Source organism: Colletes gigas, unplaced genomic scaffold, assembly GCF_013123115.1.
Source record: "Colletes gigas isolate AHSC1104 unplaced genomic scaffold, ASM1312311v1 Colletes_gigas_Sc00150, whole genome shotgun sequence".
NCBI classification, from domain to species: domain Eukaryota; kingdom Metazoa; phylum Arthropoda; class Insecta; order Hymenoptera; family Colletidae; genus Colletes; species Colletes gigas.
In genome coordinates this window covers 4,853-29,978 of record NW_025106774.1, presented here as the reverse complement: position 1 = coordinate 29,978, position 25,126 = coordinate 4,853, and the positions used below count along the sequence as shown (strand labels likewise).

The 25,126-nt window shown below is 39.7% G+C and overlaps 1 protein-coding gene and 1 pseudogene across 1 annotated transcript; both read right to left on the bottom strand.

Moving 5' to 3' along the window:
* Positions 1-1,215: 1,215 nt before the first annotated feature.
* On the bottom strand, positions 1,216-10,556 carry LOC122404283 (annotated as a pseudogene).
* Positions 10,557-19,857: 9,301 nt separating this feature from the next.
* Positions 19,858-20,839, bottom strand: LOC122404282 (death domain-associated protein 6-like). The gene is made up of 2 exons (XM_043408220.1): positions 20,630-20,839; positions 19,858-20,148 (listed from the first exon to the last, which is right to left on the bottom strand). Exons 1-2 carry the CDS (start codon positions 20,837-20,839, stop codon positions 19,858-19,860), a joined length of 501 nt encoding a protein of 166 aa, XP_043264155.1.
* Between the last annotated feature and the right edge of the window lie 4,287 nt (positions 20,840-25,126).

Here is a 25,126-nt window from a genome sequence, read left to right as displayed (position 1 = left end):
TTTTATTTACCCGTCTTCCACCTTCTCTCCTCGCATAATTCTAAGATTCGACGTTTCAAAAAAAAAAAATATATTCTTCTATTGTAACAATATATTCTCACATTTAAAACATATATTATTTCTCCAATTTTATTTACCCGTCTTCCACCTTCTCTCCTCGCATAATCTAAGATTCGACGTTTAAAAAAAAACAATATATTTTTCTATTGTAACAATATATTCTCATTTAAAACATATATAATAACAAAAAATATATATAATCATTTAAAACATATATTATTTCTCCAATTTTATTTCACCCGTCTTCCACCTTATCTCCTCGCATAATTCTAAGATTCGACGTTTCAAAAAAACAATATATTCTTCTATTGTAACAATATATTCTCATTTAAAACATATATTATTTCTCCAATTTTATTTACCCGTCTTCCACATTCTCTCCTCGCATAAATCTAAGGCTGGACCGTCGATTTAATTTATATTTTATATTTTAATCCGTTGGACGCAGCGTGTCGCGAACACGATATTGCATATTCGCGTAGCAACGACTTCGGCGAAAGGCACGCAGCAGATAACGTACTCGCTGACAAAGCGCGAAAACGCATCGTTGCGCGAGACTCGACTCGACTCTGGATGAAAGAGGAGCTGCAATTTTTCGAGTAAATTTTTCGCATTTAGTATACAGTATGAAACTTTTTATTTCTTGTGTTTCGTAATGATATTAACCATTTTCTATAACGCGTTTTGCAAGAGTTTGACCAAACCTAACCACAGTGAACTATAAAAATCTGAATTTATACGAGTACTAGAATAATAAATAGAAAGAATAGATTTACGAGCCGAATGATGTGTTGTTTTTTTTTCGCTAGCTGTAAATATTTTCTTAGGAGAACATTATGTAATTCTTTTTTTTTAGATCTCATCAAACGTACCGAGAACGCCGAAAAGACAATAAAAAAATGCCTGTGGGTGTAGAAAAAAATTTTCGGGGGTCATCCCCTCCCTCGGTTCGGTATGAAAAGTTTTCGGGGATCATTCCCCCCCTCTTAAAAAATTTCCGACGGCGGGCCAGGTCTGGAGAGGTCTCCGCGGCGGCTCGGCCTGGACTAATCCCCTGACATCCCCCACTCCGCGGCTCGTGTGCGCGCAACCACTCTTCCACTCCCCACAGGCCCCGCGCCCAGAGTTCTCCGCGCCGCACTCCCCCGCGCGCCCTCACTTCCCCTCGCCCCACGCTCCCCTCATTGCCCCATGGGTTAGAATCCCCATAGCTATACTACTTACAATAATTAAGCATTTCTTTACACATTCGGAATGATATGGCAATAGCAAGCACCTCCCTCCGATTTCCTTAGGCAGCAGCGTATCTAATGGTATTACCATCTCTGTGCAGAGAATATCTGCTGTAATGCCGACCTGCCGAATCGGCGAGGTCACATGCCGTGTCCAACCCCTTAAGCAATTTTCATTCACATGAAACAAATCCACTGTGTGGAACGGATACCTCACGTAAATTGAGCGACAGGCGTATTTTAATTTCATAAAAATCTAGAAGGGTGCACCCACCTTCTCGACAATTTCATCTGCTTTTTTTATCGTTGAAAACAATTAAGTTATACAAATGGAAAGTTTTAATTATTTTCAATATAATACACATTTACAAAATTGAAAAATTAAACGTTCACCTTTCATCAACTGTTTAGCAATTTGAAATTTAGCGCCATATTTTTTTACTCCATAAACCGATATATACCGTTGTCGTCATCACGGTTTCTTTAATTACCTTTCTTCTAACAAATTTTTCTAAAAAAGCAATTTCAGCAATTTTCATTTCAAATTTTCAGCATCCTTCACTCGTTCTTTCTTAACCTAAATATCGGTTTAAGAGCTTTGTGTTGAGAAGAATTTGTTTTTGTTTGATTTTTAGTTTGTTTGTAGCTTACTATTGCAGCCACTGCTGAGTAAACGTCGTTTGGAGTCTCGAATGGATACAGATTAACGCTTTCTGCACCTATTTGGTCTCTACCCAAAGCTGCATAGTGTTGCAAACCATATACAACTTCCATCCATGATGCACTGACAATTTGCTTCCTTGAATTCCTCGACGTTTGGTGATTTTAGGGCATTTGATATCTCCATGCATGTTGCCAAGGTTTGCCAGGGCTCTTCTGATTCGGTCCACCACATTTTACCCTGGTAGAATTGTAAATGGTTAGAATTTTAGGTGAAATTTTTATTTTGGATGATTATGGTGCAACGAATCCTCCCGTTATGGCCCTTGGAAGCCGCAATCCGTCGCGCCGCGCCGCGCCCAGTAGTACCATCACCGCCGCTAGGCGACACCGCGACGCAAGCGATGATACCAGGGCATACCGATAAATACCGGGCCCCAACGCTCCAGAAGACAGAATGTCCGGAGCGATCGGGTAGCCATTTTTGTGCAGAGCCTGTGTGTTACCGAATAAAACAACCGCAACCGAGGCTTTCGTCGGCACCCCCGTTCTGACTCAATTTCTCCTACTTTTGGACCATCCGCTCTTAATTCCTCCAACGAAGCGTGCTCAAGTGGGAGTATGTTCGCAACCCCTTGGCACCTTATAGCCTTTGTTCATCCACCGAGACCCCGCTCGTGGTCTCGATCACGAGCTAAGGGCATCCAACCGCCGCACAGTGGGGTATTTACACCGGAAAGTTGGAAAAAATTACTTTTACATGGAAACCATTTTCAAATGAGGTAGAATATAATTGTAATGCAGAATGTATATATAGAAATAACATTTTAATAAGAAAATATATAAATAACATTTTTCAATTAATGAAATTTCATTTCATACACTTAATATTACTATTACACAAACAACTATATAATACACTATACAACACGCTAAACTGTATAATTAAATATGAATATACTACACTGCTAAAACTATATTAAATTAAACTTAAATATGATAAAAACGGAAAACAGTAATACGTAGTTATAAATGCTTTGAATCGTTTGTCGAATGTGTTGTCTCAGAAGACACTGCTAGAACCGACTGAAGGCATAAAACAAAAACCTTCTTCCACTGATTATTGCGTAGCTTCATTTTGTTCTTTATAAACATTTAACAGAAACAGAAGAGTCGAATATTATACCTTAAGGGAACCCGGCCGCGTCCGCGGCTGCAACAATTGACGCGAGGCAGAAAGAAAAGGAGTTCACTTCTATCTAAATTGTCTATAAAATCGAAATCTGGACGAATCTGGAATAAACCTTTATTGATCCTTAATCACAAACCTTCACGGAATAAAATGACACAAGAAAGAGTACCGGGACTCACCCTGAATCATAACAAAATGATTAATAAAGTCTTGGAATTAGAAAAATAATTATTGATCTATTGAATATCATAAAATATTAATAACTATTAAAAAATATATGGAGAAGGAATCACAACTGTATTAAAGTGTAGCATATACTTTTCTCAAAATATAAGAAAAGTGAAAAATCAGATAAAGTTATTTCAAATACTAGAAAATCTTTAGTAAGTAAATGATACTTCAGCAAATAGAAAAGAAATAAACTGTTACCATAAAATTTTCTGATTTCTAACTAAGTACACTCTTTTATGAATGCATAAATGAACAAAGCAGTTATGGTACGGTATTCTATCCGTATTTCACTATCTTATACAACAAAAATAATGTGGTTTACACTAAGTTTTAAAAAATGACTTTTTTCCGGCTTTTCGGTGCAAATACCCCACTGTGCGCCGCACAGTGGTCCCAAATGCCGAAAAGTTGGCCAAAATCTGAAGGAGTTCTTCAATTTAGCTAAAAATTTGTAGGTAGGGGTTATCGAGGTCGCTGATTAAGAATCAAAAGTCATAATTAAAAAATACAAAATGGCGGCTCCGATATAGCTCACACATATGCGAAAGAAATGTCGGAATCACCTGAAATTTGATACATAGTTACTATCGAGGTTGCTGATTACGAATCAAAAGTCATAATTTCCAAAAAAATGGCGGCTCTGATATAGCTCACACATATGCGAAAGAAATGTCGGAATCACCTGAAATTTGATACATAGTTACTATCGAGGTTGCTGATTACGAATTAAAGGAAAAATTACAAATAAATAATCAATTGCATTTATTAAATGAAATGACTCCAATACATCTTACGCCAATTACATATATACTGCTAAGTTTCAAGCAGAATCATCGGAATCATATTCATTATCAGATATGTCGCTTTCTGTGCTGGATTCTGTTATTAACATTGCCGGTTGAACTAATAAATTTAACGCTTTTTCACAGTGGTCCCAAATCCCGTAAAGTTGGCCAAAAGAGTATCGAATTTTATTACTGATAGTTTATACGTTTAATTACAAAGGGTAGAGGGCCGAGCACATCTACCTGCATTGGTATGTCGATAGAAAATTGACTTTCGTTTCAGCAATACCTAGCTCGCAAACCCAGGGAAGAAAGACTTCATTAAAAAAACCTGTAACTTAGTTCGTAGTGCATCAATTTCGATTCGGCAAAATGTAAAATACTGCTGAAGGTAAATAGAATTCACAGATACATTGCAAAGATTAATGCTTACAAAGCACATACAATAATACATACTATAGGATTTTTTTTCTTTAAGCGGCGGTGGTTTGATAAATCGGTATTTTATTACACTTGTTACACTTGTTACACTTGTTACACTCTTTTCGCCCTTTCTCTCAGTATGCTCTAAATGCTGAAGAATAGCCCTCGATGAGTGATTTAAATGGCCTTTTACCATGAAATAAATTTCTTTTCTGGTAAAATATATTTCACTATCGGAAGATGCTGTAAATAAATAAAATTACAATATATTTAAAACACACTGTTCAAGAATTAAAGCAAAAGCTTTAAGATTATTCATCGTAGGCTATTTTTTGCTTGCTCTCTATTGGTTTGCTATATAGGGTGTTCGGCCATCCCTGGTCAAAAATTTTAATGGGAGATTCTAGAGGCCAAAATAAGACAAAAATCAAGAATACTAATTTGTTGATTGAGGTTTCGTTAAAAAGTTATAGAAACATTTCCGGCCACACAGTATATTTTCGGTAAAGAATTTTTTTCTCGAAAACACGTCGGATTTCGGAGGTATGTGTATTCACCAAAAATGATTATAATTGAGCCCCGCAACCAAAAATAATTTTTTCAGAATGATTTGAAATTTTTTAATTTAATTTTTTAATAACTTTTTAATGAAGCTTCAATGAAGAAATTGATATTCTTGATTTTCGTCTTATTTTGGCCTCTAGAATCTCCCATTAAAATTTTTCCCAGTTGTGGCCGAATACCCTGTATAAGTAAAAAATCTAAATGAAAACGAAAGGCAATACCGCACAAATGTTTTATGTCTGTCATAAAGTAAGGCAGGTATAAGGCACAATTTACAGCTTACAGCAGTGCCTTCATATTATTTGATTCTTAGTGCTTTTACATGGCAAATGCGAAAAAATGTTTTAGTTTGGAATTCTCAAATTTGATTAACTATTTTCGAAATAAATAATTTTTCATGTAAATAGTTTAATGCAGATTTATAGTCAATAATGAAGTAGATCAACTGGTTCATTGAAAAATATACAATATTTAATAATGAAAAATTATTTATACATTAATTTCAAAATTTATTAAATCTAATAATAAGTCCACCCAAAATTATACATTATTTATTTTAAAAAATTTGTTGTATCTGCCACAGTTTCCAAGAAAAAACCGCGTGACGCGGTCACCCTCCATTATAAAATAGGGTGGTACGACGTAACTTGCAAAAACTTGCAGCTAAGTCTTGCAAATTCTGCAAGGTGAAAGTATCACATACAAGCCTGAAAAAAAATGGCAGCGGGATCTTGAAGGATGAGCAACTTTTTGCCTACTTGTTTGCGATGCATGCATGAAATTTTACATTTTATTTTCAGTAATGAATGTACCGGTTTAAAAAATTAATGGATAACAATTTTTAATATGTTAGTACTCAGAAATGTTCTACTTACTTCCAGGAACAGCATCCATTTTGCAGAATTGAAATTGATGTCTTCTAAAAAAACTTATGCACTTTTCACTCTGTGGTACGAATTGACGCTTACGCTCTCGACAAACGACTGACCAACGAAGCCGAAGTTTGGATCGCAATTGCCATCCAGGTATAAAAATATGACTCATTTCATTTTCCCTACCCCAAAGAGACATCCTTAAACTGCCGATTCCAACAGGTAAAACCTCCATACCGAAAAATTATTTTTTGGGGTTTTGGCCACGATTTCACGATTTGGGACCACTGTGCGCCGGTAGGAACCAGAGTGCGTTCGCAAGGTTCACCCGCCGGGGAAGAGGGGAGTGCGTTCGCAACCTCTCAACCTCTGTATCGGCACCGCCAACTCCTCCTCCTCCCGATTTCCGCCTTCCCCTTGCGGGCCAGCGGGCCAGAAACCAGCGAGCGAAACTAGCGCAGGGCCAGTTATACCCCCAGCCTTTAGGAGCGATCACCCGGCGTACCGACTGAGTCGGCAAAACCTATCACACGGTCTTCCGACCGGAAGTCCCGTGACAATGGTTAGAAAAAGAGAAGTATTGGACTAGAGTTGATCAGAAAAGTTTGGGGATTAGGTAGAACTTAAATTGGGTTTGAATAGGGTTTAATAAAGAAACGGAACAAGTAGAGAACTGGAAAGTTTGTAACTTGAAAACTTATACGATTTTTAACATGATTTTTTCCCATAAATGGTTCAGAATTGTACCTAATGATGTATTAAGAAAAACATATGTATAATTCCATTTGGGAGAACAAAGTTGACTTTTATATGTACTCTACACGTCTATTTAGAAAAAAGTTACTCGCATCTAGTTATGTATTGCCTGAAACCATTCAATTTTTAACCGAAACACTGTTTAATATCGTCAACGGTTTCGAAGATATTTCAATTTCAATATTTTAATAATATCATACTTATAATATCACCAGCCAGACAATTTTCTCGACTTTAGAAATTTCCTAATTACAACTTACTTAAAAAGGTTGTATAAAATGGGAGAAAAGAAACACTATTCCTAGAAAAATAATTTGAACTTCTATAATAACTTACTTTCAGAATACCTTGTCTCTCAACTTGAAACAACAACAACAACAACAACAACAAAACAATAAATATAGAAAATTGCGATTCAAATAAACTTTTATGGTTTCACAATGACCCAAAATTAAATTTAAAAACATCCCAATTTAGTGATTTCTCTATAAATAAATTAGAAACTCACATATGATTGGCTAACGAAAGCCTGTAGAGCGAATCACACCACAGCGAATACGTTTCGTACCTCTTTTGCCTATACATATTTGGCCATTGCTATCGCTGTGCTTCGTTTCTCTTCTGGAGTTGCATCTTTGCTAATAGTAGTTGGTGGAGGACTTAACTTGGAAACCGATTGTGGAACACATAATTCCACCATCCTGGAATATCTAAACGATAGAAAAAACACATCGTTTACTATATAATTTTTTTTACTTTTCAATGTATTATTAATAATCGAAAAATAAATGATTATTACTTTCATGACTATGTCAAGTATAGCGGAATTAATAACCTAAGGAATTGAACTGAGCTGATTTAACGAGTCGAATATTGGATATAACTGTGTATAAATGGTGTCTTTTGAAGCTTGTACCAAGAAACATTCTGTAAATTAAACATTTTTTTCGCCTAATATTACAATCTTAAGTGTTATTTGGCTTCATATAAATTGTTCTACCTTTCAAATTCTACCATAAAAATTATTTTCCTCTATAAAATCCACTATCCAAACTATTAATACTACTACTAATACTACCCAAACTATTATTAAAAAATTTTCCAAACTGTACCTACCGTTTTCCTCGAACCTAGCTTAATTAAAAATATAAGCTCACTGTTTGCTCTGTAATTCGTACAACATCCGTTCTTGTCAAAAGAAATCCTCCACAGTGAATCGAAATTCAAGGGCGCGACGGGCAACGAGAAGGCAGAAAAATTGAATTGAATTGAACGTCAGGGGTTCAATTTGCGCCTCTTTGTACAATTTCGACACAAAAGGATGGGGTTTAATCAGTAATTAATGTTCTAAATTATAAAAAACATGTCTCACTCACGTACCATTAGTCGATCCAAAAGAATAATTTTTAAAATAACATTTCTTAATTTACAAACCTGTTCCATTAAATAGTTTCCTTTGTTTCTGAATAGCGTATAAAAAGCAGGAATCGATCCTTTAACGTCTTGGCCTTTCAAAACATATCGGGTTTAAGTATTATATCGTTCAAAATAATATTGTACAAAAATTTTCCAACATCCGTTATCACTTCTAATGACTTCCAATAATTTATACTGGCGGTGTTCATACATAGATGTTCCGTGTTTCTCTTCCTCAAGTTCCAAGTGCTTCCACACGGTACGATTATTGAGATTTTTTAATTTTGAAAAGCATTCCGGATGTAAATACCATATTCTAGGTACTTTTGGTAGACACTTGCTATTTTGTCCAATACTCCAGTCTGTTCTTTTACTTGTATCTAGAAGTCATAATTGTGAAAAATAGTAATTAAACAATACGCACAAATTATAGATGAAGAATTGATTTTTTGTAAATTAATTTCAAATAGAACAGTTTCCAAACATATTTATAAATGTGAAACAATTGCGAAATACAATTCAAAATTTTGGCTTCCAAATTTTTTTTTATATTACTTTACAATATTTGATGTACAATTGTAAATCGAATAAGAGTGCAATTTTTTTACACAGCCCACTAGAATTTGGTTTCTATGCATATAATATTCCTTCTTAAATTTATTAAAAAATATTTTTGAAATTGAATATTTTGAAGCAAATGATTACTTTTACATAAAAAAATCTAAAAAATATAAAAATACATACCTCGTACTTTTTATGAATATATGTAGTTTCCCAAATTGATGTACAATAACTTTAGAGAGGCGTGCTATAACTCTCAGAACCCTGTGCAATGTGCCTAATTTCTCTCATGATAGCATGTATACGTATAGTGTTTAGTATCCAAAACTTCCAAAAATGGGTGCAAAACCATCAAAGTATTATGGAATTGGCATTCTTTTTCTTTCAAACACTTCAAATTCCGTTCAAAAACAGTCAACGCTGTCTCTTTCCAATAATTTTCCATTCCGATCACTTTCTGCCTCTAATTTAGAACACAAACTCCAATTAGTCAATCCAACTCGTGAATTTGAACTAAAAAGAATATTTTTAAAAACTACAATACAAATTAATTAATTAATTAATACATTAATTTGATACATGTTTAAATAAACTCCAATTATCCAATCGAACTTGCAAATATTAACTAAGAAGAAAAGTTTTACTTATTCTATGTATATATGTTTGAACAAATTCAAATTATTATCTCAATCGAAAAGACTTCAGAAATTACAAATACGAAGTATCGATACTTATTCTATAAACGTTTGAAAGAATTTAGCGGTACCGTACATATCTAGAAACAGAAGGGTTTTTTCACAATGTTCGACGATTTTCGTGGGGAAAATCTTCGAACTACTCCCTCCCACCTCTTTGGGGAGAGGCGGGAGGGGTGTGTGGGATTCCCCGCGCCCATTATAACGGGCGCGGGACCTACCCACTAAAAACCCCACGGTGACCCTTCCGCACGATTTGGGAGGATACCGGGAATCGCTCGAAGCATACTTCCGGTATCCTCCCCGTGCCTGCGCTTTGCGCCCACCCACAGGGGGACAAACGGTCCCCCCGGTAATCACCTTGTCTCATAGCGGCAGGACGAGGCCAGCGGCAGGACGAGGCCAATGTTCGACGATGCTTTCAACTTGCACTTCAGTTTCCGCTTCATTTTGCATTTGCTCTTTCAAACAATCTTTCAACTCCTCCATCGTAATGATCCCCTCCCTTCACTGGACTTTGATAATTATTCTTCATAATAGTTTTTCATTCAAAAGATTATGCGAATATTGCACATTCAACTCTGCATCAGGTGGTAGTTTAAAGTTTGGCAAAATTTGTCTAATTAATTCCAGAATCGTCTTTCTTAGGTCGTGCTTGAAATACGAATTGCTAAATATCTGATTCAATGATATATTATTATTAAACATTTCTCGTCTCAATAGATTCAACAGAGCTGTGTAAAAGAAAAAATGAACTTGTTTATTTTCATTTTTAAACATAATATTATTTTCAACAATGAGAATTACCTATTTGTTTTTCCCCCATTTTTATTCTTCCCAATGCATCCAATATACGTAGAAACGTAAGTTTGTGGCGTTGGCTTGACGGAATCCATCTTTATCACTTTCTAGAGTTCCATTACTTTAACCAAGTTCCCTTTGGAGGCGTAAGCTTCCAAAACGACGTTATAAAGCTCGATGTATTTGTCACAATATTGTAATCTGCCTTGCATGTGTTTTCTGTATAGCATCAACATCTTGTTTGCTCTCTTCAACAGTCCACAGCTCAAATACACTTGCATGTACACTAATAGGGTCTGGACGGACATACTGTTCTGTCATATACTTATTCACAGTTTGGTGCGATTTCTTCTTTTCTTCTTCTGGTGCTCTGTTCCTGTGCAATAATTCAGTTGTGTAAAGGTTATCCATCCATCGAAATTTCAAACTATTCGTAGCAATTGCAAAATTAGTCTACGTATAATTAATTAATACAAAACAGTTAATAATATTGACAAAGATTTGATAAACAAATAAATATTTCTCCCAACTCTTTCTAACTTTCTAATGCTTTGCATTAACACTTTTTGTATTTAAAATACCAACATATTCTTATCGTACTTACATTTCCCAATTTAACCATAATTTCATCTACTTCCGTCTGTGCTACTCTTCTTTCCCATCACCAGTATTCTTCTCCTTATTAAAATTCTTCAGTTTTCTGTTTGTGTGTTGTCAATGTTCCTGTTTCGTTTACCTGTAACTGTACACGTATTTATATGTATAATCACAATCATACTTCAATCAAAAATTACATTTCCAAATCTCAAATAAATCTCTTTTCTATCCAAGGTTTTATAAAGCCAACACAGAAATGTAGTAATTGCTCTGAATAAAAAACATGTTTCTAACCTAGGTATCGCAAGATTAGACAGTCTCGTTAATGAAACGGAACAAATTTACAGTAGAGAACAAAAGAAATTAAGGCCACCAAAGTCAAATCGAACTATCGAAAAAGATTTTAATTATGCTTCTAATAAATACAAAGTACAACATTATTAATTTTCATACTAATTAAATAATTATTTTTTGCATAAAAGGAGCTAGAACAATTATCAAAACCATAATTATTAATGTATATTCATTATTGCGATCTAAATTGGTTCCAGCTTTAGATCGCACTTTAACTTTAGATTAATATTTTTACTGTACCAATTTAAATTTTAATATTTAGAAATAACGTTATTAATTAAAAATCGATTTTTTTATTCTGAAATAACAGTTTTAATAAAAGATTCGACGATTCTAAATTATATTGTTGCGCCGGAGCGAGGCGTTTCTTGTTGAACTCATTAAAACACAATAACTAAACACAACACTAGAAACTAAGAACTGATAAATAGGAAACTTTATTAACAGAGCTTTGTCAACACGTCTTTACTCTACGAGGTCTCTCGTCGTTCTCCTCTTTGAATCGTTGCCGGTTCCTCTGGCAACCGGAAGGAACGGGCTCTCGCTTCCGCTCGTTCGAAGGAGCAGTTTCACATCGTTGCGGAACAGTCTTCACGTTGCCGCAACGATGCATCTTCAGTCCGTCGCAACACTGCTCCCCCTCTTCAATACGCGGACGTCCCGACCGCGGCAGATTCAGCTCGGACAGGCAACTTCAGTGTGAGCCTCCAACCTCCAAATCTGCCTCGAGTTTAAAACACCTGTGTCTGTAAAGTAAATAAACGAATAGATCGAACGTTTACCTGAGTGGCCTTTACCAGACAGTTAGCGCCTTGACATTCGTCCTCCGTCTCAAGGAAAACCACTCAAAAACCTTGAGCAAGAACAGCCCCCCTAGAGATGTTCCCCAATCATCAAGGAGAATTTCCTCGATGAAATGGTTGTCCGGAACATACTACGACTTTGCAGTCCGGCCACCAGAACTCCATCCGGATGGAGCCCCCTTTTGTACGTGGGGAAATCCTCGTGGACACCCCGAGGCCTAAGTAGGGGGGGCCTCGGGGTAGTGCCGGACTCTTACCGGCTAAAACCCCACGGTGACCGTCCTCCGGCGCTGCGGCGAGGGACCGGGAACTCTAGTGAGACATCACAGAGTCCCCCGCCTTGCCTTGCCTGTCGAGGCTCATCCCGGGGGGAAGGACGACATGTCCTTCCCCCCCTGATTTCTCCGCCACGGACGCCAGGTCACCCGACGCCCGCAGCCCCGGGGCTGCCTTCGGTGCTCGGGCCCCTTGCACCGAGCACCTGCAACCCCCAGGGGCGGCCTGCCAATCTCCTGACCACCGACGTGGTGGTCGGAGGAGAGTGCTGGCGGGCCGCCATCCGGATGGAGCCCCGGCTGTGGGGTAACCCTCCCGGTGAGGATTACGCTTCCACGACCGTTTGCGTCACGCAAAGAAGAGAGGCTGTCCGCCGCCAGCAAGTAACCCCCACCCTAGCCTTCTGCGACGAAACGTCCTCTTCTTGGGCGAAGATGTCGGCCATCCTCCTCGATCCTCATCTCCCTGTATCCTTGCAGGAAACCTCCCGTGAATCGTACCGAGCGAGTCGATTCACATGTACGACCCTCGGTTTGGACTTCGGTGAACGAGCTATTCGATAAATCAACTCATTAAGGCGATTTTTCACCTCGTAGGGTCCCTCCCAGTCGTACTGGAGCTTCGGGCATCTTCCCTTCGTTCTTCGAGGATTATACAACCACACCTTCTCCCCAGGAACAAAGGAAATTGATCTCGAGAACGAATCATACCACGACTTCGTTCTCTCCGAACAAATTCGCATCCGCTGTCGAACGAATTTATGAATTTCTTCTATTCTTTTTCTGGTTCTCTCGATGTAACCATCTTCTTCTTTCCCCTTAGAAGAAACAGCTCCCCTTAGAAGATCCAGAGGAAGGCGCAGCCCCCGTCCCGTGAGGACCATCGACGGCGTATTCTGTGTCACTTCATGTTGCGAAGAACGATAAGCCAGCAAGAACGTTCTTTTGGTGTTCTGCAACAAACTGAGACAGATATCGCAACAAGGTTCTTATCATTCGCTCTACGAGCCCGTCCGACTGAGGGTGTAATGGAGTTGTCCTCGTCTTCTTGATTCCAAGTATCTTCATTAGCTCCTTGAAGATGCTTGACTCAAAACTCCGATCCTGATCGGAGTGCAGCTCGAGCGGAACTCCGTGTCGGCTTATCACTTCCTTCAACAACGCTGTGGAAATTGTTGTCGCTCGCTGGTTAGGAAGTGGAATCACCTCTGGCCACTTCGAAAAATAATCCATCACAACCAGCGCAAATCTGTTCCCAGCGGAAGACCTCGGCAGGGGACCAACAACGTCGAGCGCTATCCTCTCAAAAGGTGCTCCTACGTTATAAACCTTCATGGTTCCTCTTCCCTTCTCCGCAGGTCCTTTCCTCGCGGAACAGCTATGGCACCGGCGACACCAATCCTCCACATCCCTTCGATGGTTCGGCCAAAAGAAGCGTTGTCGAATTTTCGCCAAAGTTTTCCTCACCCCGAAGTGACCTCCAGAAGGCGTATCATGGCATTCCTGGAGGGCTTCGGTAATCTTACTCTTCGGTACCACCAATGGCCGACTGGCCTCCTCTCCGCCAGCAGATTCCCACCTCCGGAACAATAAGCCATGATGTACCGCCAATGAATCCCAGGTCTTCCAGAAGTACTTCGCTTCAGGGGAAAGTGCTGAAATCTCTTGCCAAGTGGGTTTATTCTCTTCAATCTTCGACTGCCGAATAAATTGCAGATCCTCATCCTCTTCCTGGGCCTTAATCCAATCTTCCGTCTTCGCAGATACACAGATGGTTCTGAAGACAAGATGCTCCTCTTCGCGACCTTGCTCCAGACGAAAACGGCGCTTGCAATTGAAAACTTCACATGGTCTTCTAGAAAGGCTGTCTGCATTCCCGTGGCTCTTTCCCTCACGGTGTTTAATCTCGAAGTCGTACTGTTAAAGACGCTCTATCCATCTTGCAGTCTGTCCCTCAGGATTCTTAAAAGAGAGGAGCCACCTCAAAGAAGCATGATCCGTCCTCACCAAGAACTTCCGGCCATAGAGGTAATGGTGGAAATGCTCTATGGATTTCACGATAGCTAACAGCTCCCTCCTTGTCACGCAATAATTTCTTTCCGCCTTTCCCAGCACCTTCGAGAAATACGCAATCACCTTCTCCTGGCCATCCTGAAACTGAGAAAGGACTGCTCCAATTGCATTGTTTGAAGCGTCAGTGTCCAGGATGAAATCCGCGTTAGGTAAGGGGTAAGCCAAAACAGGGGACTTCGCAAGATGCGTCTTCAAGTCTTCGAAAACCCCCTGGCATTCTTCTGTCCATTGAAAAGGAACTTTACTCTCCGTCAAGCGATACAAGGGCTTTGCAAATGCTGAAAAGTTTTGAACGAATTTCCTGTAGTAAGTGCAAAGTCCCAGGAAACTTCGCAGCTCCGTCTGATTCTTGGGAAGTGGCCAGTCTCGTACCGCCGCTATCTTTTCGGGGTCCGTTCTGACGCCCCGCTCGGAGACCAAGTGACCGAGGTATTTAACCTCTCGGCAAAAGAAATTACATTTCTTCGGGCTCATGACCAATCTCGCCTTGCGCAGGCAGGTGAAAACTCTTCTCAAATTTCCAATCTCCTCTTCAAAACTCCTTCCAAAAATTATTACATCGTCCAGGTATACCAGACAGATTTTCTAATTCAAATCCGCCAAAACTGTATCCATAAGACGTTCGAAGATAGCAGGAGCATTGCAGAGTCCAAACGGCATTACCTTGAATTGCCAAAGTCCGGTACCAACACAAAATGCAGTCTTCTACTGCAATTTGCCAGTAACCGCTTTGCAAATCTATTGTCGAAAACCATGTTGCACCAGCCAGGGCATCCAACGTGTCCTCAATCCTGGGAAGCGGATAGGAGTCTTTCCTTGATACGTCGTTAAGACGACGATAGTCCACACAGAATCGGGTACTTCCATCCTTCTTCTTCACAAGTACAATTGGCGAAGACCACGGAATTCTCGATTTCTCAATGACTCCCTGCCTTTTCATTTTTGCCAGTAGTTCTTCGACTTCTCCACGGCGATGCAGGGGCAGACGACGTGGTTGTTTGATCGGGCGATTATCCCCGGTATCAATTCTGTGCTGGACGACATCACAACTTCCCACTTGATCGGGATCCCTGGTGAAAACGTCTTGAAACTCACTCAACAATCCTCGGAATGCAGTCTTCTGCCGTTCGGAAAGATCAAGCGAGCAACGTCCGTACAGATCTTGAAGAAATCCCGGAGTAGAAGCTTCACTCTTCGCTTCCGCAAGCGGCAGAACTCGGTCTTCAAGATGATTCCTCTTCAAATCCATATCTTGATGTCCTCTGATCCGTACTTTTTGCAAAATGAAATCCAATTGGCAGGAATGTTTAAGGAGGAAGTTCGTTCCCAATATGCACTCTTCAACCATGTCGATTAAAAGGAAATCCTCCTCAGTTTCAAGGCTCCCAATAGATATAGGAAAACGTCGCTTTCCGAGAATTGGTAACTTCTCACCGGAAACTGAGCAAATGTTAACGTTTTCTTGTACTCCCGCCGCGCAAGTTTTGTCATTCTTATGAAACTTCATCAAGTTCACGCATGAGCCCGTGTCGATGACGAAATGGCACCTCCTTCCCTCGACGATTCCCTCGACGCTAACAGAATCTTCAGACAAATTTGCCTTCCTCACGGCGGGGGTAAAAGAAAACGAAGCCGGAGTCTCCCCCTCTACGCCGACTTCTTCAGGTTTCCCTTCTTCACGCTCCTCTTGGGGCAGTCTCGCTGCATATGTCCTGACTCCTGGCAGCACCAACACTCCACAGACCTCCTGCTACCACCCTCCTTCTCCGCTGGTCTTCCTTCTCCGAATCTTCTTTTACGGGACTCCCCCTCCGAAAAAGGAAAAGGCTTGAGATACCGTTCGGGTCTAATAAACGGCGTCGACACCGCCTCGACGGCTTCGATCTCTAGAGCTCTCACAACTGCGGCTCGTAATGAGACGAAACCGCCGAGTCGCAACGTCCGCTTCATCTCCTCATTGGCTAGCGCGGCAATGAACTGAGAGGCCGCGAGCTTGTCCCTAACTTCGACTGGGCAATCCCCAAACGCGGCCTGCGCTAACCTCTCAATTTCCGCCGCCAAATCGGAGATGGACTCCCCTCTCCGTTGTTTGTAATTTTGAAACATTACATAGTTTAGATTAGCCAAATTTCTCATTCCAAAACGGAATTCCAAGGCCGAAATCAACGCGTCATAACTAAAACGTTTCTCAACGGGGAGAGTCGTCAAAATGCTTCGAGCCGGCCCCTCCAACGATGAGACCAAGGCCAAAGCCTTCCTTGGTCCATCCCAACGGTTTGCCTCAGCGACCGTTTCAAATTGAATTTTATATTCCTCCCAACAAGATTTCCCATCATACATGGAGGGCTTCATAGTGTAGCCCAAATCGGAAACACTCTGATTCCCCCTCTCCACACTCTGAGGGACTGGCTGCGAAACCGAAAGGCCCGCGAGCCCGATAGAAGATACAGGCTCGCGCTCCCTTTCGCGGACCGGAGCTCCCGAAAGCCGATCGAGAATACGCGCGACATTCGAGGACAGGACCTGATACTGGCCCTCCACGGCTCCAATCCTCTCCTCGACCGCGGCATCCCTGGCCGAAGCGGCAACCCTCTCCGTCGTACGCCGCTCCTCAGCTCGCTCGAGTTCCTCCACGAACATTCGCTGTTGCTCCTGGAACTGAGTGGCGATATTCCGCTGCAACCCCTCCAGAAGCGACTCCAGCGACGACAGAGCCTCCGCCCCGGCAGCAGAACGAGTCTCTATCCCACTTCTGACACCACTGTTGCGCCGGGACGAGGATTTCTTGTTGAACTCATTAAAACACAATAACTAAACACAACACTAGAAACTAAGAACTGATGAATAGGAAACTTTATTAACAGAGCTTTGTCAACACGTCTTTACTCTACGAGGTCTCTCGTCGTTCTTCCTCTTTCGAATCGTTGCCGGTTCCTCTGGCAACCGGAAAGGAACTGGCTCTCGCTTCCGCTCGTTCGAAGGAGCAGTTTCACGTTGCCGCAACGATGCATCTTCAGTCCGTCGCAACAATATTATACATATCATAACATAGAATACGATAAAAAGCATTGTAAAACTAAAATAATAAAAATTAAAAATCATTAATCTTTTATAAAACCAATTAAAACAATTCAAATAATTCCGTAAATATTGCTTACGTGTAAATTGGTCTGTAATGTTGAACGAATAACTTTGCCAAATCCTCGAGGATCGGTTCAGTATGGAGAGCAACAAATTGTTCTCTGCAAATCTATAAAAGTTACAAACTCAATTTTATCAAAATTAGATTAGTGTTCTGAAAAATTAAAAATTTTTTTTATTAGAAACAAGGACACATCTATTTTTCAAATCAAAAATTTGAAATATTTATAATACTTATAATACTTTATAATACTTTTTCAAAGTACAACATGATTAATACATAGATATATTCGATATTCGATATTCGGGGGAGTATTTGCCATTTTACAGTATTCCTAATCTGTAAAACACTTAAAATAAATGAATCTTAATATTTACAATTTTTTTAACAACGGTCACTTAACATTAGAAATGCTTAATCATAATATATTCCACTGAATGTCCACAGGATATCCCCAAAATAGAAAACAAAAATCAGTAGTTTTGAATTGGAAAATCGTCATACCTATTTTTTAAAATCTCAATTTCATAAATTAAAAATAAATTTAAGTTTCTATTAATTTGTTGTTTGAAATATAAAACAAGTATGTAAATATATAAATTATATATTAATAAATAAGTCAGAATTTATATACAATTGATTTTATATCTTGTAGCAGAGGTTATAGAAATGAAACAATAAACAGCTCATATACATATTTCAGGTTACGTTTAATCCATATGGCACGTATCGTCGCATACATCATACCGGTACTGGCCTGTGTAATACTATACTAAAATAAAACAAAAGACGGCGCGCACGCCTGCTAACGAGGTAAAAATAAATACCTCCAACATACGCATGTTTGCCAACATGGGAATGAGAAACATTTCCAACAGTCCCTCTTAAACATGCATCCGAAACGTTAGAACAAATATTCGTTTATTTCTTGTACTCGAAAATTTTCAAGGCATTTTTTATGCTTCGTTGCTAACAGACCCTTTGTTAACGCGTCTGCAGGCATTTCCTCCGTTGGCCGATACTGAACCTTGATTTCTCCTCTCTCGGCCGTTTCACGTATGTACGAAATGGTGTTTTATATCAATGTGTTTTGTACGATTATGATACATCGGGGTTTTAATTAAATAACCCGCACTCTGGTCATCGTTGTAGATGACCACTGCTTTATGTTCTCTAAAAATTTCGCTCATGAATCTTCTCAGGTAAATTGTCTCCTTCGTGGTTTCTGAGAGTGCCACGTACTCGGCTTCTGTCGTGGACATTGCAACAGTCCGTTGCTTACGGGATTCCCAGCTTATTGATGCTCCAGCTAATACAAAAGTGTATCCGGTATAGGATTTTCTATCATTATTATTTCCAGCCCAATCGGCGTCAGCGTAGCCGACGAGGGGCGCTCTTGTTTTCTTATAGAATAGACCATAATGTTGAGTACCTTTTAAATAGCGCAATACGCGTTACGCCTCCTTCCAATGTTGCACTCCATAATTTTGATTGAATTGGCTTAACATACTGACGGCGCGTGCAATGTCTGGACGACGAGTGAATGTGGTCAAGTACATCAGAGATCCACTTAGATTCTGGTACGGTACGGTACGGTAAGGGCTCGGCTTCTTTCTTTTCTTCATTCGATATTTCCTTCAATAATTTTACACTTGAATCAATCGAAATTGTAACGGGTTTTTGCAGTTCTTCATCTTTTCAATACATTTGTTGGTATACTTTCTTTGTTTGGTATACTGTAATTTCATTTTTGTCCTTCGATTGATGAAACTCTGTCTGTACCTAGGCAGTAGTGTGTATCTTGCTCAAATCTTTCATTTAAAAAAAGTTGGATAATTCTCGCTTCAGTTTTAATATTTTACTTTGATTGTTAGACGCCACGATTAGATCGTCGACATACACTGTGACGATTGTTACGTCCATTCCCAGTTTCTGTGAATACATGCAGGGATCGCATGATAGCAGCTCCAAACCCAAATCTCGAAGCCTTTCTTCGTCTAGTTTCAAATACCATTGACGTCCTGACTGCTTCAGGTCGTACGTACAGTGCCTTTTTGATTAGGCAAACTTTGTTTGGCGTAAATTTCTATCAGCCCTTCTGGGATATCCATATAAATTTTCTCTTGAATATCACTGTTGAGGTATGCACTCACGAAATCCAGCTGATGTACCTCCAGTCCGAGTTCAACTGCAATCGCCATCATAAATCTTATAGATTTTGCTCTCGCGACAGGTGCGAACGTTTCTTCGTAATCCACGCTTGCTACCAATCTAGCCTTTCTTCGTTCTATCATGCCGTTTGGCTTGTATTTTGTGCGCAGAACCCACTTTGATTTTATTATTTTTTCGTTTCTTGGACGATCAACTACTGTCCAGTCCATGTGCTGTTTTTCAATAGAGCTTCATATTCAGTCAACATGGCCTGTTTCCATTCCTCAGCATCGGTCGATGCGAGTGCTTCTCTAGCATCTTTCGGATCGTCGAGATTGATCGTGCTTGCATTTTCGTTTCTACCGTCCTCTTCGACTCTCTCATACGTAGGTTCCTCTTCGGGATCTTCATCTTCATCTTCATCTTCATCTTCAGTTTCTTCCGGCATATTTTCTTCGACATTTTGTTCACTGTCGCCTTCCGGTATGTTTGGCCCTTCTTCTGCCTGTTCTCAAAAGTTGGGGGCGTCCTCGACCTGGACGTAAACTCGGTGCATCCAAAACTTTGTTCGATTCATGGTCATGAGCATGTTCATTTGACAGCACAAACTCCAAATCGCTTGATTTGTGTTTTGTTACTTCCTTGCAGTCAGTTTTCTGTACAAAATTACATATTTATATTTTCTACTTTACGAGGAGTTTCTATGAATCGCACGTCGCGACTTTGAAAAACTTGTTTCTTTTTAGGATCCCAAATCCTATACGCTTTCGACTGCGTGGAGTATCCCTTTTCGAATTCCATATTTTGACCTTGAATCAAATTTTCCTTTTCTTGGTCGCTTGTCCAATATTGTTATGTACTTTTGTTCCGAACGTACGTAAATGCTGTACATTTGAACATATTCCATGCCAAATAATGTATGGCGTTTTTCCATCGATGCTACGCGATGGGCATCTATTTCTGATATAGGCTGCTGTTAAAATTACTTCAGCCCAAAAGGTTGGAGGAAGCCCGGATTGACTAATCATGCAACGTGCCATTTCTACCAGCGTCCTGTTTTTACGCTCGGCAGCGTCGTTCTGTTCCGGGGTGTATTCTACCGACAGTTGATGTTCAATTCCTTCGTCTCTCAAGAATTTCTCGAAGGTATTGTTTCTGTATTCCGTATCTAAGTCGTCGGATCTAAGAATTTTCATTTTCCTACCTGTGCGCCTGTGCGCCTGTGCGTCTTTATATGGAGTTGTTAAATATTTCAAATTTTTCCAAAATTTCGCTTTGTTCCTTTAGGAAATGGATTTCGCACCACCGTCTTGACACGTCATCGATTGTTAAAAAGCTGATGCTTTTAACGAACAAGTCCGGATAGAGGAATGGGATTTTATCGGGGAAGTGAATTGGACACCAAATTGATTTTCTTTTCGTCGGCTGATCGTCGACCGTTTATTACAAAAATTATCAAAATAAAATAAACAAAAGAAGAAAATCAATGAAACGAAAATAAAATAATCCAATATTTAATAATTTGTTAGACGCCTAATCGTTGGCCGTTCCGCGAGACCTCGGTCGTCGCACTCGCCGGTTGAGGTAGGCTATGATTCCTTTGAACAGAAAAACACGGCTATGTGTTAGCCATACGTAAGCACGTTACACGTATATTCGCCGCGTTCGTTTCTTGCTTCGTTTCCTGGCTTCGTAATTCGAACGTACAGAAGCGGAGAATTTGCTTATTCGTAATTTACGAATTACGAATTATTAAGTGGACTGTATTTGGGGGCGTAGAAAAGAATTAAACTTCTTTTCTTTTGCCGAAAACTTGTCGATTGCCTAGTGGACGGGGGTGCAAATGGAGGCTCCAAATGCATTCGAGATCCCGTGAGTATACCCACCGAGTCTGTGCGTCGAGTCGCACTGTAGTGCAACGGCTTCTCTTAACACGTTCCAACAGATGACCTGTTGGCCGAGAGTTGCACTGCGAAGCCCGACAGTACGTTGTTCACTGCACGAATGCACTACTCGACGTGATTCGCAGCAGTACTTTGAATTACGTGGGGGCCTGACCCACGACTCCGTTACCTCTCCGCACAGGTGCTCTTCTAAGCGTTACACCGGCGGGATCTGTAGAAGTAAGGAGGCGAAGACCGAAAGTTATACATTCTAAGTGGACGTCGATGATCGTCTGACTACAGTGAGTTCACCTGGAGGTATGTACACCACGTAGGTGCCTCCCTTCGGTGTCTCCTCAGCCGAATGGCAATTACAAAGAAGTGTGGACGGATACCGGATAACGTTTATACGCTTGAAACGACCGTTAAATTTTGCCCAGGGAGGGTCGAACGAACACCTTATTGGTGTATTCTCGAGCCCCCCAGCAATATTTATGCAATATTTAAAATTAATGAAGGTTTTGGGTGCACGTGTACGAATCGGAATACGATTCGTTTGTCAAGCAAAGTGGGAATAAAATTCCACGCTTTTTCGAGCTTTTCGAATTCTCAGCTGTGCGTGATCTATCGATGGACCCACACCAGACTGAACATCTGCTCGTTACAGTTACACCCTTTTAAATTGCAGTCTATGTGATTAGCTCAAAAGAATATCTTCTTTCGATTCGCACTCGAGTTCTGGACGGACACGATCGGGAGCCGATGTGTCTAGGGCAGAAGTCGGTGTTAGACTGTGTCGACTGACAGCCGAATACGTCGCCGTGGTACTCTCATTAGTCGCTCCGTTGCGCTGTCTAAATTTCGGCCGTCTATCTTTGTCAGATTATCAATGCGCTACTCTCTCACGGTACTGACGTTATCAACACCGTTAGCACACTCGAATCGAAGGTAATGAGCCGTTCCCACGTCAACCTTGAGGTTGTTTTACATATACTTTGGACTTAATTTTTTCCATTTAGGAATGCTGCTTCTACATCCATTTGATCTATCCATAAACCGTTCTGTACGCAATAAGTTAATAATATTTTTAACGTTTGTGTTCTTGCAACAGCTGAATAAATATCCTCAAGTATTTCCTTTTGTTGAAACCCTTTTACTACAATTTTAGCTTTAAATTTATCATCAGACTTTTTTGTATAGACCAATTTTAAATCTAATACTTTCTTATCTTCTGGTTTTTCAACTAATTTCTATGTATCATTTTTCTTTAAACATTCAATTTCTCTATTCATTGCATCTCGCCATTTCTCACTATCGCTACTATTTATCACTTCATTATTCTTTTCCGGATTATCTACGCTTACGTAATTTACATAAATACAATTCGTTATCGGATTTCCATACCTGTTTACAAGACCTTCCTTCCTCTCTGACCTTCTAGGTAATGTTACATTTTTATCGCTAGCACTTGGTATATTATTCACATGCTCATTACTTTCATTCATTTCCTTTTCATCCGAATCGTTATCTCCATTTTCCTCAATACCGTTTTTACATTCCTGATTGTTGTATCATACTAATCGTGACATCTCTGAGTAATATGTACAAACTCTATGTAATGTGTCACGTGACCTTTTGCGTTCATACTCGATTCCGATTTCCGGCTCTATTCGGTTCCTACTTTACTTTCGTCTCGTCAGCCGAGTTGTATACATACTCTTTGTACAATCGTGTCCATAAATAAAATTTACTTACAATAAAATAAAATCTACAACACTGATTAATCTCATTTTCACTTAACTCATTTTCATTAATTTTCTCGTTATCTCTAAATCCAACTAAATTTACATTTTCTTCAACAATCTCAACATGTTTAGCTATAATTACTTTATTATTAATTAAAACTCTATAACCTACTTCTTCGTAACCGACCAATACCCATAACTCGGTTTTTCTATCCCACTTACTTTTCCTTTTAACTTCCGGGACTCTTACAAAAACTCTACTTTCATATAATTTTTAGTTACTAATATGTCGGGTTTTTCTCCTATCATAATTTCGTACGGAGTCTTTTTCTCAATTGTATTTGCCAACGTTCTATTCTTTAAATAAACAGCGGTTTTACTTACTTCCGGTCAAAATCTATCATTTATTTTCGCATCGGATAATAAACATCGCCCGGTATCCATTACCGACCCCTATTGTATCGTTCCGCCGTTCCATTCAATTCGTGAACATACGGAGGATACGGCTCAATAAAAAATCCCTTTTCTTTAGCAAAATTATACATATCTTTATTTAAAAATTCTCTTCCGTTATTGCATCATAATCGCTTAATTCCACTTAATCCACTTAAATTTTCTAATTGATTTACATAAGTTAGAAAACAATCATAAACTTCACTTTTTTCTTTAATTGGGTATACCTTTGCAGCTTTACTATAATCATCTATTAAAATTAAGAAATATTTTTCCCCCTTAAATCCAATTATACTATGCGGCCCATTTACATCTGCATGAATAATTTCTCCTATATTTCTTGCTCTATGTCTATTATTTTCAAAACTCGTATTAGTCATTTTACTTTGTACACATGTACCACACTTCAAATATTCGCTCTCTAAATTACTCGGTAGTCCTTCGACTAACTTATTCCGACTCAAGATGTCCAAATACTTAAAATTTATATGTCCTAACATTCTGTGATATTTTTCCTTCAACGTCATACCATTCTTTACATTTTCGGTTACATAGTTTTGTTTACTTTCAAACACGGTATTTATCTTGTACAAATTATTCACCTTATTCGCGACTGCTATCAAATTATTTTCTCTCGTGTAAATCTTTGAAGTATTTTCCATTGAAACAATTTTGGCTTTATCTGTGACTTTTCCAAAACTCATTAAATTCCTACCCATCTCTTTTATAAAAAAAAACGTCTGTTAATTCTACTTCCGTTTCATTATAATTTGTTACAAACTTAGTTATAATATCTCCTACACTAGTTGCTTTTGCTGTACGACCATCTCCAACTTTTACACTTATCGGATTATTTAATTGATTAACCCTTACAAAATATTTATCATCATTTATAATGTGATCCGTACATCCGCTATCTAAGACCCATTCTAATTTATTTTCGCAATTATTCACCTCGACATTGCAGCCTACTCTATTTTCTACCTCGGTTGCGAAGGTCATATTTCCTTCCCCCCCAGGGGCTGCGTCCGGCAAACGTCGGCCGCAGTACGGGGCGTAGCGACCCCGAAGTACCTGATGCTAATCACACCGTAAGCCTCCTGTTGGTCGTCACAACGTCCCACTCAAAATTCCTTTTTTGGTTTTGTGAATGGTACGTGACGGCAGGAGGAACGGGGGGCTTGGCTTAACTGCCTGGGCCACGAGTATGGCGACTCTATAAAATCGCCCTCCAATCCTAAGCTATGGTGCGCGGCGATGGGATGCATGGTTGGGGGACATGGCCCAATCCCAAGAGACTACCTCCGAGGGCACCTGTCGAACCGCCGGAGTATTAGGCTTACCCGGGTAAGGCGGCTCTGCGCGGGTGGACCTTTCTTTCCGACCTACGCGTGGGAATAGT